The sequence below is a fragment of the Manduca sexta genome, chromosome 26 (genome assembly GCF_014839805.1).
Source record: "Manduca sexta isolate Smith_Timp_Sample1 chromosome 26, JHU_Msex_v1.0, whole genome shotgun sequence".
NCBI classification, from domain to species: Eukaryota; Metazoa; Arthropoda; class Insecta; order Lepidoptera; family Sphingidae; genus Manduca; species Manduca sexta.
This window is the reverse complement of record NC_051140.1, coordinates 14,775,213-14,794,562: the sequence shown is the minus strand read 5'-3', so window position 1 is coordinate 14,794,562 and position 19,350 is coordinate 14,775,213. Positions and strand designations below refer to the sequence as shown.

At 35.9% G+C, this 19,350-nt stretch overlaps 3 protein-coding genes across 4 annotated transcripts; 2 read left to right on the top strand and 1 right to left on the bottom strand.

Annotated features, from left to right (window-relative positions):
- Window positions 1-1,450: 1,450 nt before the first annotated feature.
- Window positions 1,451-9,561, bottom strand: LOC115453894. Its single transcript, XM_030182617.1, has 7 exons — window positions 9,500-9,561; window positions 9,099-9,413; window positions 8,767-9,022; window positions 5,205-5,452; window positions 2,192-2,215; window positions 1,877-2,110; window positions 1,451-1,794 (listed from the first exon to the last, which is right to left on the bottom strand). Exons 1-7 carry the CDS (start codon window positions 9,509-9,511, stop codon window positions 1,537-1,539), a joined length of 1,347 nt encoding a protein of 448 aa, XP_030038477.1. The 5' UTR covers window positions 9,512-9,561; the 3' UTR covers window positions 1,451-1,536.
- LOC115453897 (larval cuticle protein A2B) lies at window positions 4,709-5,536 on the top strand. 2 transcript variants are annotated; one of them, XM_030182621.2, is made up of 3 exons: window positions 4,709-4,794; window positions 4,882-5,118; window positions 5,199-5,536. In XM_030182621.2, exons 1-3 carry the CDS (start codon window positions 4,783-4,785, stop codon window positions 5,454-5,456), a joined length of 507 nt encoding a protein of 168 aa, XP_030038481.1. In that variant the 5' UTR covers window positions 4,709-4,782; the 3' UTR covers window positions 5,457-5,536. The 2 variants fall into 2 exon arrangements, with proteins under 2 accessions (XP_030038481.1, XP_037299622.1); XM_037443725.1 differs by having other exon boundaries at window positions 5,181-5,536.
- A 1,795-nt stretch (window positions 9,562-11,356) lies between the features above and the next one.
- On the top strand, window positions 11,357-15,952 carry LOC115453367 (cuticle protein-like). The gene is made up of 6 exons (XM_037443150.1): window positions 11,357-11,467; window positions 11,554-11,817; window positions 11,898-12,152; window positions 15,153-15,224; window positions 15,335-15,625; window positions 15,707-15,952. Exons 1-6 carry the CDS (start codon window positions 11,456-11,458, stop codon window positions 15,950-15,952), a joined length of 1,140 nt encoding a protein of 379 aa, XP_037299047.1. The 5' UTR covers window positions 11,357-11,455.
- Window positions 15,953-19,350: the final 3,398 nt, after the last annotated feature.

The window sequence follows — 19,350 nt, the reverse complement described above, 5'->3', positions numbered from 1 at the left end:
AGTGGGACACCATCCCGCAGGAATTAGTTCTTAGACTTAGGTATAAGGGGAATGTAAACAAGATGTGAAATAAAGACTAAAGGTAGGCTAAGTAAGTAGTAATAAGTAAATATTTCTTTGAATTAGTTCTTAACTTAGCTAGAATTCTGACAGTATTGAATAGTTTATTTGACTTATTTTTATTTATAAGTTTAAAAAATATATAAATGTAAATAAAATATGGTAGTCGTACAAATTCTAAAACCGAATAAATCGTTCAAATCTGGTGAAAAATCTACTAAACTATAAAGCCATTGAAATTAAGTAGTAGGAGAAAGTGTCAAAAAAACAGAAAAGGGACGAAATACTCGCATGTGACGTTAGTGGGCATTACGATGCGTGCGAAAGGAAGAGATGGAGCGAAATCCCCACTCCACACCCACTTTTGCACGTAGCAATATTTCAAATTTGAATTACTATCTCATTTCTGATCGAATTTGAATGCTTTTTTAACATATAAAAAAAAAACAATAAAACAAAATCAAACATAGTCAAACACCCTACTCTAATGTTATGCTATTCTGATGATAGAAGAGAACCAGCTAAGGGTAAACAGAAGATTAATTTGAGATGTACAGTCTATAAAATATTTTTGAAAGTCAAAATATTCATGAAATTTAAAACATGAGTTACACAAATATTTTGTCCTTTTAATTAACTGTTGGAGAAGGCTCCCATATATTATATCCTTAATAGAATAGCGACCACCTTAAACACAGCGAAGTACTTATACTGAATCTAACAAGACACGTTCCTATCGGCCAGTTTGCAAAACACGCATGTAATTTTTCTCAATACGAAGATTGTTTGATTTGATTGTAGTAAAGACGAAAGTTATACTCTCTGTTGTAAAGAAGGCGGAACTGTTATTGTTTTTTACGCTTATTCACAACGTATACCTATTTTACATTACAGTCTATCTATGACATCGTGAGTCTGTTTAATACTGCCATTGTGTGTAATTTTCTCACGCGCGTTAGTTAAACATGTGAATTAAATTAATAAAACAAGTTAATCCTATATAATAAAAAAAAATATTACGCGTCAATGTGCATTATACCATATTAAATCGAAGCAAAACGCAAGACAATGCTCACTGAAGTTGCTCGTCTTGGAAATTTAATGTAAAAAGTTTTAAGCTATTTTTGAACTTAAAATACTCATACTTTTAATGATCCCATAGAAGCTCGTGATTCTTATAAGTAACATGCTCGACAAAAAGATTTTGTGTAATTTGCCCATTTTTTTTCTTTATCTACGAATGCAGATATTTATCTCTTCAAAAATAATGGACAGTCTATTAAGAGTTTTCTTGTAACTGAAGCTTCTACTGATCTGTCTCAATACTCCACCATATTTTGCAATATAACAATATGTATTCAACTCGTTGTGTCAAGTTTTAAAAAAAAGGTTTTCTGTCATTTATCTGTATATTTCAATAAATAAATTAATCAACAAACATATCCTTGAAATAATTGAAAAACATAATGCGATCACTCAGTGGTGGTAGTAGTGGGCAACGGGAACAGCCTTGATGACGTGAGCGGGGGCGGCGGCGGGGGCGGAGTTGTGCACCACGGCGTTGAAACCGTTGTGGTCGTCAGCGGAGTACTCCACGGTCCTGATGGAGCCGTCAGCCTCGTGGAACGAGTAAGATCCCTTCACGACGTCACCGTCGCGGGACTCCTGCTGGGACTTGTTGTCTCCAGATTGGCTGTCAGCAACGGAGTAGTTGTACTCGTATTTGGGGTGAGCCTGTGGTATGAAATTATTGTATTAGGTAATTATGGTGTACCAATTTAATAATATTAAGGTGACTCAGTAAAGTTAAACTAACGAATTCCTGGTCCTCGCGGTGCGCGAGTACGGCAGCGGCGGGAGCATGGTAGGCGAGAGGTGCAGGGGCGGCGTGGTAGGCAATGGCTGCGGGGACGGCAAGTCTGGCAGCGGGCGCAAGCTCGTCGTGACGGACGATGCTCTGGGACGACACGGATGCGGCGGAGGAGTAGTGCGCGGGCGCAACGAGAACTCCAGCCTGCGACACCACCACCAGGGCGCACAAAACTACTACCTGCAAAATACACAATATCATTTGTTAAGATTTTTCCTTTCACACTTCTCTTTTGTGAACTTTATGAGCAGAGACACTTACTTTAGAGAACATTTCGAATAGTTGCTAATCGGTGATCTAAAACTTAATGATACCTGTAAAAGTATTACGGACGCTTTTATACTTTAACGACATTAACTATTATATAATCGCACATTACAGCGTAGGTTGTCTAGCAACTTGTTCTGACCTTGTATTATTTTGTTGGCAAACTAGTTGAATTAAAATCAACCCTATCTTAAATATAATTATTGCGGTTTTTTAAAACCTCGCGGATACAATATATATAAAATATAAAAATTATAAGTTTAAGGAGGCTTAAATATTTTTTTCTAACAGCAAAAAAAATCTAATGAAACGTTACATTATATTATGATAACTGTCATATGCACTATGTATACTTTGCTACTTTATAAGTATTTAAATTTCATAAATAAATATAAATGAGTAATATTTTTGTAACATTCACAAGATTATTTCTTTGATATTTTGATATATATGTATAAGTCACTAGCTTTTCCCGCGGCTCCGCCCGCGTTATAAAGTTTTTCAGGCTAAAGTTTTTCGTTATGAAAGTAGTAGTTTCCCGGGACCCTATGTTCTTCCCGGGGTCTCAAACTGTCTCCATACCAAATTTCATCTTAATACGTTGGGTAGTTTTTGGAGTTCAAGACGTTCAGGCAGACAGATGCAGCGGGGGACTTTTGTTTTTATAATATATTTTTTAGAACTTTTTAAGAGGAACAATCCCGTGATACATCATTGTTGCATAATTTTAACCGTTTACGCAGCGCACGCAACGGAAGCTCTCAAAAGTAATAAATTGTCCCCGTTTTTGCAACATGTTTCATTACTGCTCCGCTCCTATTGGTCATAGCGTGATGATATATAACTAAGAGCAGTCCACAAACAAAGGACTATTCAACACAAAAATAATTTTTCAGTTCGAATCGGTAGTTCCTGAGATTAGCCATTACTGCTCCGCTCCTATTAGGTATAACGTGATGATATATAGCCCATAGTACTCCACGAACAAAGGGCTATCCAGCGCAAAAAGAATTTTTCAGTTTGGACCGGTAGATCCTGAGATTAGCCATTACTGCTCCGCTCCTATTAGGTATAGCGTGATGATATATAGCCTATAGTACTCCACGAACAAAGGGCTACCCAACACAAAAAGAATTTTTCAGTTTGGACCGGTAGTTCCTGAGATCAGCCATTACTGCTCCGCTCCTATTGGGTATAGCGTGATGATATATAGCCTATAGCACTCCACGAACAAAGGGCTATCCAACGCAAAAAGAATTTTTCAGTTTGGACTGGTAGTTCCTGAGATTAGCGCGTTCAAACAAACAAACAAACAAACAAACAAACTCTTCAGCTTTATATAATAGTATAGATTTAGGCTGCTGAAGCGCCATCAATCGACAACGACTAATATTTTTCTACGCAGTTTACACTGAGGTTTACTCCGCACATCGGCTCCCTTGTCAATTTGCCGATCGATATAAATATCCAAATCGTCAAGCAGACGATGACTACGGGAAGTAATAAACCTTTTTCCATTAAAAATAGCATAACTTGAAAAAAAATATTGTTGTCAACTTGGGTTTTATTTCCTGAAAACTTGTACATAGTTTTATGGCTATATCTTTTAAAATGCGTTGGATCGATTTTACAGCGGAATAATTTTATAATATACAATTTTGAAAAAGGAAAATATTAGGTACGTTCAAGGACTACGTGTGGTCTTCTTTCCCTTTTGATGTATCAAATAATCCTTATTTACCAGGAACAGATGGAACCTGTTTGGTTTCCGTTTTTCAATACAAATAAAAGTTTGGTGTGTGTTTGAAGGCTAAATAAAGAAGGAATTTAGTTCAACATTTTATATTGCCTATGACATTTAGGTTAGGAATAACGAATTTCAAACAAACATCTAACCATTTTCAATTGTTCGTGTTCTATTTGACGTAATTAACAACATAGGTATAATATAAAAAAGGATTATTAACACTTATTTACATTCAATTTGGCTTCCTTTAAATAATAGTTACTTATTACCTTATGCAGCGACCTTGAATCTCTCCCTTAGAATTATTACTAAATTATACTTTTGGGCAGTCGCTAATGAAAGATTCTTTCAAATTTGGTCAATGACCCGAATATTTTGTACCTACTACAGATTTTTTATATTATTATTAGTATATATTGTATTATACTCGTATATACATTTATATACCGATATATAGCAAACAATTTGACATATTTCAAGCTTACGTGATTATCTATTTTAACCGCAAAACACTTATCAATTTAGCTTCCGTAGAGTATTTTCGTATCTCACTCATCGCCGTTTTACGGCAAACTTTAAAGTAAGAATATAATATTGAATATTAATTATTTTCACAATACTTCGGTAAGCAGTCCATTACAATTATCCTTTCATCGATATCATTAATATAATTTAGCGAATAAAACTTTAATGAAACAACTTTACACATTACAAGGTCGCAATAAGCTCGTTAGTCAACTACCACTACTTTTGCGTGTATGCAAATAGTCAATAGTATAAAAGCTGAAACTATGTACCAACCATTATCACACTTGATTGTCTCAATTAAGTAATCAACATGTTCTCTAAAGTAAGCGATATTAAATAATAATTTGAAATGAGGACCAATTTTTTTATCAATACCTAATATTTGTAACAAAATTTTTGTGACTTACAGATTGTTGGACTTTGCGCTCTGGTCACCGTGGCCCAAGCGGGACTCTTAGTGGCTCCAGCTGTACACTACTCCCCCGCCGCATCAGTGTCCTCCCAGAGCATCGTCCGCCACGACGAGCTCGCGCCCGCAGCCAGGCTCGCTGCCCCCGCTGCTGTCGCCTACCACGCCGCTCCCGCTCCTCTCGCCTACCACGCTCCGGTCGCTGCTGTGCTCGCTCACCGTGAGGACCAGGAATTCGTAAGTTTTAAACTTTACTGAGTTATTACTTTTTTAACTTGTAAAATACAATGATTTAATAGAATCATTGCACTCTACAGGCGCACCCCAAGTACGAGTACAACTACTCCGTTGCTGACAGCCAATCTGGCGACAACAAGTCCCAACAGGAGTCCCGCGACGGTGACGTCGTGAAGGGATCTTACTCGTTCCACGAGGCTGACGGCTCCATCAGGACCGTGGAGTACTCCGCTGACGACCACAACGGTTTCAACGCGGTGGTGCACAACTCTGCCCCCACCGCCGCCCCCGCTCACGTCATCAAGGCTGTCCCCGTCGCCCACTACTACCACCACTAGAAAATAATACGTTTTTATTGTGAAAATGATTATTAAATTATTTATTTATTGCAATATACGAACAAATTGAAATAAAACTACTTTCTTTTTTTATGTCTGCGAAAAGTTATCATTGGCTGCCGTATTTGCCGCTACCTGCATTTATCGTTTTGAAAATGCAACAACGAGGCCACGTTTTGCCAGAGGAATGATCTAAACTTTATTTTGTTCAATATAAATAGTTTTTTCTTTGGACACATATTATGACACGATATGATTTTTAGATAAGTATTTTTTTAAATTCGCTGGAGTTACTAATTTCATTTCAGATAAAGAGGAATTTAAGGACAAAGTTTTTTTTACCTTCGTTACTTAATTGATGATGACTGAAATCTCACTAAATAAAAAAAAACTTTTACAATGAATTGTTAACCAATCAGTTGAAAAAAATAAACTTTAATAGTATCATTGTGCACCGATGTTCGACAAGCATCTAATGATTGATATTTTTTCTTTAATTACGAAAATGATGGTAACAAAGTGACATTTATCTGTAACTATAATGAGCCATAAATCTTATACATGCCTACTGATATTCAGCGAAAAATCAATAAACCGCAACATAAAAAAACGCCGTTCTAAAATCAAAGCGCAGTATTGGATTTTGCGAATCAAAAGTTTTCCTAAAAATATTATGAGTATTCATACACATAATTTTTTATTAATTATTTTACTGTTACGATATTTACTACAAATATGCTTATTGTAATGGATTGGCACAAGAATTGTAAATTTATTTTTATTTATTTAAGACTACTAGCTGACCCAGCGAACTTCGTACCGCCTAATAGTCGATTCTTTATTTTTTACTTTTTTAATACTTATTCTGTTATTCGGGACACAGCTAGAAAGATAAAAAAAAGAAAAAAAAGTTGATAAGTCAATAATTACATAATGTCAAAAATCAAAATTATAAAACACTTAAATTGGGAATATTGACAAATATTGGCTCCACTAACACTTAAACTTTATGGTATGGTATTAAAGGTCAAATTGACTTTTAAGTATTATTACATATCTTTTGTATGGGAATATAGAAAAGTGTTGTTCTTAAGCTTTTTCAGGCAATTTTTGAAATTTTTCTCTCCCTAAGAACCATCCTCGTACTTCAAGGAATATTATAAAAAAAGAATTAGCGAAATCGGTTCAGCTGCTCTCGAGATTTGCGCTTAGCAAGACATTCAACGATTCATTTTTATATTATATTATGTAGATGATAAGCTATTTTTTGGGCGCCAAGGCAAATGTCAATTACGGTTTCTCTCAAACTTTTAGTCTCTTGTACTAGACGATTATTAATAGTATTTATATTTTGTAGATATCTAACTATGATAAAATATTTTTTCTTTTTTTATATTTTATATGTAATTTAAACTATAATATTATAAAGTAATCAATAATCCATATTTTTAGGGTAGTAATCAATCGGGAATCTCCAGGGAACACAGTGGATGGGATGGACGGCAGTGTGCTGTTGGCCTCACACTGCCGTAGACGCCGAGGGCGTCCTTCGGTGCGCGGGGGCTTCTGAGCCCCCCCCCCATAGGAGACGGGCCGCAAGACGGCACCGCGCAGGGGCGGCTGCGGTCGCAGACTAGACACTTCAACGTCAGAGGAAGCCCGCAGCCGTCCCTAATGCGCCGAAGAGGGTCACCGCGGAGTTTTAGCTGGTAGGCCGTGCATAGGTTAAGTTGTATATAGGGTTAGGGACTCGGCCCGGCGGTCGCCCGAAGGTCATCATCAAATCCGGGCGGCTCAACGCCGGGCCGTAAGGCACGGTTACCCCAGCATAACCGCTCAGTCGCCCCCCACGAAGGCTGGGCGGTAGTAATAAGGCACTTTCTCCGCGAAACCAAAAAAAAAAAAAAAAAAAAAAAAAGGGAACACAGTGGATATAGTATATTTATATATAGATATAGAAAATAAAATTATGTACTTTATTTTCTTTTTGCTTTCTATACACTAAACATACTAGACATACTATTATTATTCAGTTTTTATGCAACCCTTCAGGGGAATGGCGGATGCTGGGAAGGTTAGTCATTGAAATGCCGAGCTCATTCAACGTAAATGACGCCTTGGTGCCGGAATAATAAATATATTTCTTTTAAGACCCACTAACATCTAAATTGATATCTTTATTTAGCTAAAAGGGATAGATCCGATACAGATAAACGATGTTACCGAATTTTAAATATGCCGGCAGTTTGAAATATTTTGCTTAAAGGCCTATTTTTAAAATCGATCGATATCTGAGCACGTCTTTAGTGCCAAAGGTACATCTCGTATTAGAAAGGAAAGGAATTTTACCATTTCTAATTTCTTTATTTTTAGGTCAATTAAGTTTAATATGGATATATAGGCATACCTTTAGTCGCAAAAGACAGATACTTCAAATTCAATTATCTTTTGAATTGCAGTGGTTTTTGGAGTCGCCTTATTTGTATAATTTTTTATTTATTGTTATTTTAAAACACATCTAACCCAATACAAAAGAATCACCAAAATCCAGCATATCCCCTCCGCATCTTTAGTGCCTTAGGCCCTATACCAATGAAATTGAAATGGGATCATCTCAGAGCTATACAAAATCGAAAACAAAAGGAATCGTCGTTTAAATCGGACCACAGGTAAAAAAAAATATTGCTTAACAATTTTTTTTTGCATTGAATGTATAACTTTTGCTTTTTTGGAGTCGATTGAAAAGTAGAAGATTAAAAAGCTGGTACACTCATTCTTATTATGTATTATTATAAAATATTTTGAAAAGAAAAATATTCAAAAAAGAGCTAACTTTATTCCACAAAGCAACAACATGTTGCTGCATGCAGGCTCTGTAGCACATCTGAGTTGGAAAGACATAGAAACAAGTCGAATTAATGGCTTTTATGAGACCTAATATTGCATCTAGTAATATATTGGAAAAAAAGTAATTATAGTTAATATCTCGTATGCGAGAGCCCAGCGAGTTAGGTTCTACGGCAATATTTATTGCTGTCGCCAAATAACTTTTTGCAAGCACTGTTGTGTTGTTGCTCTGTATCATGTTGTATTAATGACACCATTAATAATTTCCTCGGCATTATAAAAAATCTTGTACTATCATAAATAACACACACTTATTAAAAATAAAATTTTGATACCAACAACATTTTAAACTTTTTGGGCCCGAGTTTGAAAAATAAACCTTTTTCTATTATCTGTATATTCATAAATAAATTAATTAATAAACATTTTTATAAAACAAGGGCAAAATAGAATGTGATCTCTTAGTGGTGGTAGTAGTGAGCAGCAGGTACGGCATTGACGATGTGAGCGGGGGCGGCGGTGGGGGCGGAGTTGTGCACCACCGCGTTGAAACCGTTGTGGTCGTCAGCGGAGTACTCCACGGTCCTGATGGAGCCGTCAGCCTCGTGGAACGAGTAAGATCCCTTCACGACGTCACCGTCGCGGGACTCTTGCTGGGACTTGTTGTCGCCGGATTGGCTGTCAGCAACAGAGTAGTTGTATTCGTACTTAGGGTGAGCCTGTGGAGTGAAATGAGTATATTAGGTAAATTTATTTTACTAGTCAAAAACTAATAACTCATAGTTTAAAACTTACGAATTCCTGGTCCTCACGGTGAGCGAGCACAGCAGCGACGGGAGCGTGGTAGGCGAGAGGAGCGGGAGCGGCGTGGTAGGCGACAGCTGCCGGGGCGGCGTGGTAGGCGACGGCTGCGGGGGCAGCGTGGTAAGCGACAGCAGCAGGGGCGGCGTGGTATGCGACGGCTGCAGAACCTGCGCGACTGGCGATCGTGGCGAGTTCATCATGGCGCACGATGTTCTGGGAGGACACCGACGCGTCGGAAGAGTGGTGCACAGCCACGTCGACGAAAGCCGCATGCGATGCCGCCACCAAAGCGCACAAAACTACTACCTGCAAAATTGAAAAAATAAGTTTTGATTAGCCTTTCCTTTTATATTTCTCTTTAGTGAATTTTATCAATAAGTAAAGACATTTACTTTAGAGAACATTTTGAATTGTTCCTGAACGATGATCTAACACTGAATGATACCTGTAAAACATATGACTGGGCCTTTTATATTATAATTACTGTAATCATTTCATTCGAGCAACTTGCTCTGACCTTGTATTAGATTTTAAAAAACTTACATAATTAAAATGAGTCCTATGTAATATAAGCAACTCATTATAATTTATGTTGTACACACCTACTACAAATGATTATTATTTCGCGCTCATAGCAACATTCATGATTATATATATTTATTTTTAATACTGAATAGTTTGTTTGAATGCCTTGAACACTGAATATAGATAGTCCTTAGATTTTTTTTTATTTTATTTTATTTAAACTTTATATACAGTAAATGTATACAGGTGGACTTAATGCCTGAGGCATTTTCTAACAGTCAACCTTTGAAAATTCTATTAGTAATAATCTTTGATTTGAGCCTAGGAACAAGCTTTTATATTCTAAAGTTATATCAAAGAAGGAGGTTTTACGAGCAAAGAACTTTAAAAGGTTGGGTTAACTATAGTTTAACTATTTTAACTCATTCTCAATCGTCAAATCAAGTTATCCATCAATCAAATTATAAATAAGTGAATATAATATAAATTAGACAATTTAACAACATTATTACATCTTTATTTGCAATTTGTTGAAGGCGTACAGTCAGCCAAAAAAGGTAACTGAACAAATTCAGAACTTCAAAACACTTTTAATATTCCTTTTTCTTGATATAAAATAAATCAAACTCCGAAGTTTAGTAAGTAGTTGTAATTGAACACCGCACGAGTACGACTATTGGATCCTGGTTTCGAATCCCGGGTCAGGCCAAAATAATTATCACTGTCTTGACCATCTTAAAAAATGACTCAGTCGCAGCTCGGAATCAAGAAGTTGGCGCTTTGATACCCTCGAGCCTCTGCAAGCACGTAATGCCGTTGGTCCTGCGCCTGGTCTCTCAAATTTTTTATAAAAAGTTTTTAGTTTTTCTGTTTTTATGTGTGTTACTAAGAAATATATAGTCTCGATGACATAGTTGTATTGCGTACGCGATACGACTGTCGCGATGATGGATTACACCTCTGTATCCTTAAAAAGAGAACAAGGTGTGATTTTGGTTTGTGATAATGACTCATTTTTGAAAGCGATTAAATTTTTTGCTAAAAGGCTTTTTAAGAAACTTGTTTCGTAATAAGAATTATGCGAATTGACCATTTTAAGCTTAATTTCTTGCTCTTTCAAGTCCGCTTACTTCTATAATATTGAAAAGGTTTACAAGATTAATAATAAAATATGTTTCATCCGCAAAACAATTTAATAGTGTATTGAACTAGAAATAAATTAGGCAACAATGACACATTTGTAAAGTAATGATTAGGGTTGGTAGTATTGGGTAACAGGAACAGATTTGATGACTTGATTCAGAGCGGCAGGGGCGGAGTTGTGCACCTCCGCGTTGAATCCGTTGTCTACTGTAAGAAATAAGAAGTTACAAATCCAACTGTTTCCTATCGAACATTGTGAAAACATGGAATATTACACCAGAGCATAACAGTACCAGAGAGATGAAAATGTATTATTTTGTACTTGATAATAAACTAGAATGAACCTAAAATTAATTTAATTGTAAAATTCAAGATTTAGTAAAATATTGATTTTGATTACGTGGTAAAAGTAAGTAATTGAACAGTGACAACTTTAATAGTTCATACACCTTTAAAAATTGCACTTATCTTTTAATTAGTCGAAATAATAAGTACAGTACATGTGCAATTTGGTAACTAGAATGTTTGTGTCACAACATGACATACCCCGAGGTCGCAAAAAGCTCGTTAGTCAACTACCACTACTTGCTACTTGCTTACTGTGTATGCATATAGTCAATAGTATAAAAGCTGAAACTATGTACCGACATTATCACATTTGATTGATTCAACAATTCAACATGTTCTCCAAAGTGAGTAGATAGTAAATAAGAAATAGTTTAAGGTTTCAACTAAGTAATCCTCAATAATTATTTATTAATTTGCAATATTCTTACAGATCGTTGGTCTTTGCGCGCTGGTCGCCGTGGCCCAAGCGGGACTCTTAGTGGCTCCAGCTGTACACTACTCCCCCGCCGCGTCGGTGTCCTCCCAGAGCATCGTCCGCCACGACGAGCTCGCGCCCGCCGCCAGGCTCGCTGCCCCCGCCGCCGTCGCCTACCACGCTGCCTCCGCTGCTGTCGCCTACCACGCCGCTCCCGCTCCTCTCGCCTACCACGCTCCCGTCGCTGCTGTGCTCGCACACCGTGAAGACCAGGAATTCGTAAGTTCTAAACTTTAATGAGTTATTACTTTTTTAACTTGTAAAATACAATTATTTCATAGACTCATTGCACTCCACAGGCTCATCCCAAATACGAGTACAACTACTCCGTTGCTGACAGCCAATCCGGAGACAACAAGTCCCAGCAGGAGTCCCGCGACGGTGACGTCGTAAAGGGATCTTACTCGTTCCACGAGGCTGACGGCTCCATCAGGACCGTGGAGTACTCCGCTGACGACCACAACGGTTTCAACGCGGTGGTGCACAACTCCGCCCCCACCGCCGCCCCCGCTCACGTCATCAAGGCTGTCCCCGTGGCCCACTACTACCACCACTAAAAATCAAAACTTGATGCCTATTAATTTAAACATTAATTTATTTATTTAAATATATTATGATTAAATTGGAGTAAACGTTTCATCATCATATTTTTTTGTTTTATTTTATAACTTGTACTTAAACCTTGGTAAAGTGATAAAATAGCTGCATTAACATTGAAAACTGCGAAAACCAAAAAGGCGTTGTAGTACATACCAACTAACCAATAATTTTAAGTTGTTAATTAACAACTTAAAATTATGAATTCTTAAAAATAATTTAGAAGGTCTTTTATGTAGGTACCTACATATCATATACATGTACATGTATTCCACAGTTCAATATAGTATTTCACATCGATTTGATTCTTCTAACATAAAAAACAATAATATTACCATTGGAAAACACGGTTAGAACTGAGTATAGGACCAGGATATCTACTATGGATTGCAATTATTAGTCACAAATAATTATGTGTTGTTATTACGTGACAAATAATAATGAATCATCTTTCAAATTATTAAGAATAATAACATAATATATCATTTTGATTCTTCAAACAGTATCACGTAATAACAAACAGGGTGCGAATTTGCAAGGTTCTTTAATTCTGACCTGGAAAAAAAATATTTTGTAAAACGACTTATGAGTCAAAACCGATAAAATATAAATTTATCTTCGGATATTTTAATGGTTATTATAATACTATCCCGCATATATTTTGCATCCACCTGTTTACAAGTAAAAAGTCTTTCGATGTGCAAAATACTCTGAATGGGACAAATATATTTTATGACCATCATTATCTTCCTTGTCATCGTCATCATCAATATAAATATAGGTTCGCGTAAAAGTTGTTAATTTATTGCCTAGAAAAACATTTCGCTGAAGCGACTGACAATTTCATAATGGAATTTTTGTCTACAAGTTAGTAGCGTCTGCGCGGCACCTTAATAACGAAATATTTCTAACTGGTGATTCAAAGCCATTGCCGACTAACCTTGTTCTAAAGAGTACTATCGTTTTCGGCTACTAAAAGAGTAATAGCGTAGGATAGACATAACTGCTTACACTCATATATTTGCATTTGACATGTCGAGGTTAAACCACAATTTGTGACCACTGATATTGTTCTATGCTAAACGTCAATAATCTATTGTTTCTGCTACCTTGGTCGAACAGTACTCACGTAATATTATCAGAGTAATGCAACAAATGTTATATAAAACTGGCTCTTACCAACGGCTTTATTTGCGTAATAATTTTTTTCAGGAAATTTCTCATGTCCACTCATTATTAAAAAAAAAAATACGAGTGCTGTATTATATAACGTGCCATTGATAAGCAAGGCCCCTCTCTACTACTGAAAAAGTTTTAGGCCTTAATCCCCCACACTGGCTAAATGCGGTATAGCAGACTACACATAATAAAATTGTAATATCAGCCCTGTATTACATACTGTCCCACAGATGCGCACGGGCCTCCTCTACTACTGAAAGGATTTAGGCCTCTGTCCACCACGCTGGCCTAGTGCGGGTTGGTAGACTTCATATACCTTCGAAATTATTATGGAGAACATCTCAGGTATGCAAGTTTCCTAACGATGTTTTTTCTTCACCTTTAAAGCAAGCAATAATTCACAAGAAAATACACACATAACTTTATAGAACAGTCAAAGGTGCGTGTCCTTAGGTTTTGAACCTGCGATGTACATCTCGTCCGTTTCACGCCCAACTAGGTAATTGCCGCTTTTTTTAGACTTCACATATGCCTTTGTAATTCTAATGTAGAATTTTTAAGTTTGTAGGTTTTTTTTTTATCTTATCATTTATCCACGGCGTTTTCCTTTACAGTTAAAGCAAACGACTTCAAGTGATAAATAATATACAAATAACTTGGAAGTCAGATGTGTGCCTTGGGTTCGAACATGTGGACCTTCGTTTCGGCAGTCCGTTCCATTCCCAACTAGGCTATCGTCCACTTTTATTTTTATATCATGAGAGCGCTTTACCAGAATTAAAAAAGTATGCATTTCAATAAAGGTCATACACATTTATATATGTGCCAAATTCTATCAAAGTGCATTCAACGATTTATGTGTGATTGCTAGATAAAGATCCATAAATATTCAGAAACTTTCATTTTAATAATTGAATAAGCATTGCATTCATATTATCAGTTTGAATTTAGAAAAAAGAAGTATTATTACGTTATAAAAGATACCGGCATTCGCTTTATAAAACAACAGTACAACTTAGTTTTTAAACGCTTAAGGACTGTCATTTTTTAAATTGTTTCTTTAATCAATAAATTAGTTAATTAAACAAATAAAAAATGACAGTTGTATGCATAAAGTTGTCAATTGTGTCTCTTGTAATTTTTTATTATAACAATTGAAAACATAATCTTGAATTAAATTCGGTTATCTGTCATATTCTCATACAAGTAGTAGTGATTAGCCTGCAACTATTCATACATCTGAATGAAAATATCGGTACCTCCATGCACATAGATTTATTTAAGCATCTGTAGTAAATTGTGAAAAAAAAATCTACAAATAAATATTTGCCGCACACATTTTCGGTTTAAACTACTCTATACACAATTTACTATTTTATCGTATTATATATCAACGAAATTCAATTTTATGGGTTTGGTAGTAAAGTAAATAGTTAGTTTAAAGTTCGAGATAGTAATAAAAAGTACTCAAAGTTCAACAATTTATAAAATATAAAAATATACTTTAGGAATCATATAACACAATTTATTGTTTCATTTATATATTCAATATGTAACTTTCTCACCAAATTATTATTTAACATTACTAGACGGCATTAACAGCGAAACGATTTAAAATTCAACATTCAAAAAGCAAGTAAAAATATTCTAATAGACATTGTGATTTAATTCGATATGTTTGGCATAAATGACTTTACAAGGTCGCGTGCAAAGTTGTTTGACGACCTACACTTGTCGAACTCGTATAAAGTCATACGCCTTATTGTAAAGTATAAAAGCTCGCGATACACATTTACAGTTATCATTGGGTGATCGACCACTTACAAAAACAAAACAAAATGTTCTGCAAAGTAAGTTCCGACATACTACAATGAAAATTTTCTTAAAAATATAGAATATGGGTCAAATCTACTTATACTACCAACTTCTTATTAAAAAATCATTTTGCAATGTGTTGCAGGTAGTAGTTCTGTGCGCTTTCGTAGCGGTGTCTCAGGCGGGAGTCCTCGTCGCGCCCGCGCACTACTCGTCCGCTGCCGCGGTGTCCTCCCAGAGCATCGTGCGCCACGACGAGGGTCACGCCGCCGGCCTGGTCGCGCCCATCGCCAAGATCGCTGTCGCCGCTCCCGTCTACCACGCTGCTCACGCCCCTGTCTCCTACGCCGCTCCCGTGGCCTATGCCGCTCCCGCTCCCATCGCCTACCACGCCCCCATCGCTAAGGTCTTGGCTCACCATGAGGACCAGGAGATCGTAAGTATCTAAAACCTTAACCATACAGTTGCCTATAAATAATAATACTTCATTGATTGCTTAATATTATTTATTACACAGGCTTACCCCAAATACGAGTACAACTACTCCGTTGCTGACGGTCACTCTGGTGACAACAAGTCCCAGCAGGAGTCCCGCGACGGTGACGTCGTGAAGGGATCTTACTCGTTCCACGAGGCTGACGGCTCCATCAGGACCGTGGAGTACTCCGCTGACGACCACAACGGTTTCAACGCTGTGGTACACAACTCCGCCCCCGCCCACGTCGTCAAGGCTGTCCCTGTTGCTCAATACTACCACCACTAAGAATTCTTGTGCCATACCACTATTATAATTACAGACATTGTTGACTATTTATTTATTTAAATATATGAAAGGTCTAAATTAACATGAAGTTTAAGTTACACTGCAAATGTTCCTTATTTGACTATCCAGTATTAGTTTACTGCGCTGAGTATAACTAAACTACGCATTCCTCAGTTCTATATGAATATCTGTTCATAACGTAGTATTTTAAATATTTGTACGCTTGAACTAAAATAAGATTAGTCCTACACCTGATCTCCCATCCCATCTCTGCATCATATGAAGTCAGACTGGTAGATAATACCTTAGGCATCATATTATTATGTAATGTTAAAGAAATAATCACAAAATGGCCCGAAAAATGTATCAAATTATAAAATGATATTTGTCAGTATATATGCCTCTCACACTTTATATATGATCTATTTGTTTTATATACCTTATAATATACTTTAAATTTACTTAATGCAGTTTATAAACTCCGATCCTTTCTATTACAGGATGCAAAACCAATCCATATTCAGGACCCGGTTATTTTGGTACTTTTTCAATATCAAATTTACCTAATCAAAATTAATATAATTTATTCATTAGATAAAATATTTTTTTAAATCAGGCCCTGCCCTCTTTAGACTTTGTAAACAACCCTTAGTTACAACTCTAACCTTAATACTAAGACTCGTGACTTGCAACAAATTTGCTATCAGTATTCTACATATACTGCTGCATGACATCAAAGATAATGAATGCGTTAGTTACTCACGTGGAACGTCGTACATAAAAGACCTACTAGAACAAAAGATAAGCTTTATGGAACAATAGAGTATTCTTCTTAAACCCAGTTTCTGACGTATAGCAAACACCTGACAAACACGTGGATCATCTAATGGTAAATACTTCATACCTCTGACGACAATTACCAATGCTAGAGGATCGCAGGTGCAACATCGATATTCGCACTCTAAGTTACTACTCTAAGAACTTTATACTATTTATGCCTCCAACAATTTAATGATCAGATGAGCGCAATAACAAATCATTTACATTGGTTTTCTATGACTGTACCAGACCGTATTACATGTTTTTTTTTTTAATAAACCGCGACAGAATTGAAGTAAGGATAACATCAAAATTAATCTATATATATAAAAATGAATCCCTATTTCCCTTGGTCACACCAACACGCGTGAACGGCTGGACCGATTTCACTATTTTTTTTTTATTGTGTTTGTTATTGTCAGGAGAAGGTCTTTATAAAAGAAAAAAATCAAAAATTACGCGGAAAATTAGAAATTTTAAGAAAACTTAACGAAAATATAAATTTTATATAACTGTCAATTGTTTGAAATAACTGTCAATGATTGATGGAATGCGCGCTGTAAATTAATAGTTAAGACGGGACAACGTCTGTCGGGTCAGCTAGTTTAACAATAAATTGGGGTCCTTGAAGCAGAGCGCGGAAAAACAATTTCGCAGGCCGCATGCCGACCGTCCAGGGATGCTTGTATCTTTTGTCGGTCGATACTTTCTATCCAGGCTTCACATCGTTTAACATCACGTGCAGTGAAGTAATTTTGCCCAGCCCCGATAAAAAAAATAAATTAAAAAAATATATTTTTATGATATAATAATTGCGTGCTCTTACTGGTGATATTTGCCCTAAAACATTATTTAACGATCATATTGTTTTAGATGTGAAAAGTCAATGCCATACTACAGGTTAAAGTTTTCAAAAGATATATTTTACGAGCAACTTAAAGTAATGGGTATTACTACAATGTAGCTTATGCAATGAGCGTACTTATTGATAACGGTATAATTAGTTTTTTTTTTATAAACAGATACACTTTAAAAAATAAAATTCGAAAGTATTTTTATGACAGCCGTCTATAATGATGGATATGAAGAGACTAAATAGTCCATTGAAATGTTACATTTTTTAGGCCTTACCTTGCGTTTTTTAGAGGACGCAATTTTATTTTTTTGAAGTGTAGGGGGGGTCAGTGTAAAGCTAAAACCAAGTGTGTGGGGTCGCCACCCTTGTCCCACGGCCGCCATCTTGAAAATAGGGGTTGAAATGGTTTTACGATGTATCTCTTAAACTATTTATCTGACAAAAAAATGTATAAACATTTTTTGTTGCAAATTAAATTCTCTACAACTTTGGTTTAGTAACTTTTGTCGTAGAACTATAAATAAAAAAGTTATAAGCGAAAATGTTAAGAAATTCAATGTTAAGCAATGTTCATTGCAACGTCATCAGAACGTGTGTTTATAAGGTTCATAATACTTTTTTTTGCACTTATTAATACCCAAATTCCCAAGGCACCATTAGGGAACAAAAGAACATCTGCCTGCTATTATTATTATTATTTCTAACCTCTCTTATTGTAAGAATAGCTGATAATATTGTGTTGAAGATGTCGTAAGTAAGTTTTTCATTAGCATTTTGACTTTTAAAAGTCTTTTAAAAGTCAAAATGCTAATAAAAAAAAGTAATTTTCACTAAAGTTAAAATCGTGTCTAAAATCATTCGAAATCGTCTGCAGAATTAAAAACAGAATAAAATACATCCGCACGTACAGAAATATGTAGCACAACTAAAAGATATAAGTTGAACGACAACTTCAACACAATATTATCAGCTATTTTTACAATAAGAGAGGTTAGAAATAATAATAATAATAGCAGGCAGATGTTCTTTTGTTCCCTAATGGTCCCTTGGGTATTTGGGTATTAATGAGTACAAAAAAAGTATTATGAACCTTATAAACACACGTTCTGATGACGTTGCAATGAACATTGCTTAACATTGAATTTCTTAACATTTTCGCTTATAACTTTTTTATTTATAGTTTTACGACAAAAGTTACTAAACCAAAGTTGTAGAGAATTTAATTTGCAACAAAAAATGTTTATACATTTTTTGTCAGATAAATAGTTTAAGAGATACATCGTAAAACCATTTCAACCCCTATTTTCAAGATGGCGGCCGTGGGACAAGGGTGGCGACCCCACAAACTTGGTTTTAGCTTTAGACTGACCCCCCCTACACTTCAAAAAAATAAAATTGCGTCCTCTAAAAAACGCAACCCCAAATGTAACTTTTCAATGGACTAAAAGGGGACGAAAAGAACTCCGTATAATAAATTACTTATGGAAATGATGAGTAGGCAAAAGGAAAGTGCAAATAAAATAAGAATGGGTGCATTATATAGCTATTATAATAGTACAAAGTTCTCATTGACTTCGAAATAACCACAATGGTTTTCGAGTGATGATTTATGATGTGATGCATGTTTTCAAATGATTGAAATGGTTGTATCAGTAAACTGTTTTATGGAGCTGTGATGTGACGACCATCCATTCACAAACTAGTAAGAGTTAACATGGTAGTA

What these genes read in the sequence shown, in the direction of transcription:
- LOC115453897 (XM_037443725.1), top strand. An exon ending in ACCGTGAGGACCAGGAATTC is followed by an intron (nt 5,119 to 5,180) that starts GTAAGTTTTAAA and finishes ATGATTTAATAG; the next exon opens with AATCATTGCACTCTACAGGC.
- LOC115453367 (XM_037443150.1), top strand. An exon ending in ACCGTGAAGACCAGGAATTC is followed by an intron (nt 11,818 to 11,897) that starts GTAAGTTCTAAA and finishes TGCACTCCACAG; the next exon opens with GCTCATCCCAAATACGAGTA. An exon ending in AAAACAAAATGTTCTGCAAA is followed by an intron (nt 15,225 to 15,334) that starts GTAAGTTCCGAC and finishes AATGTGTTGCAG; the next exon opens with GTAGTAGTTCTGTGCGCTTT.
- LOC115453894 (XM_030182617.1), bottom strand. An exon ending in ACCGTGAGGACCAGGAATTC is followed by an intron (nt 9,023 to 9,098) that starts GTAAGTTTTAAA and finishes TTCACTCCACAG; the next exon opens with GCTCACCCTAAGTACGAATA. An exon ending in TATTCGAAATGTTCTCTAAA is followed by an intron (nt 2,111 to 2,191) that starts GTAAGTGTCTCT and finishes TGTATTTTGCAG; the next exon opens with GTAGTAGTTTTGTGCGCCCT.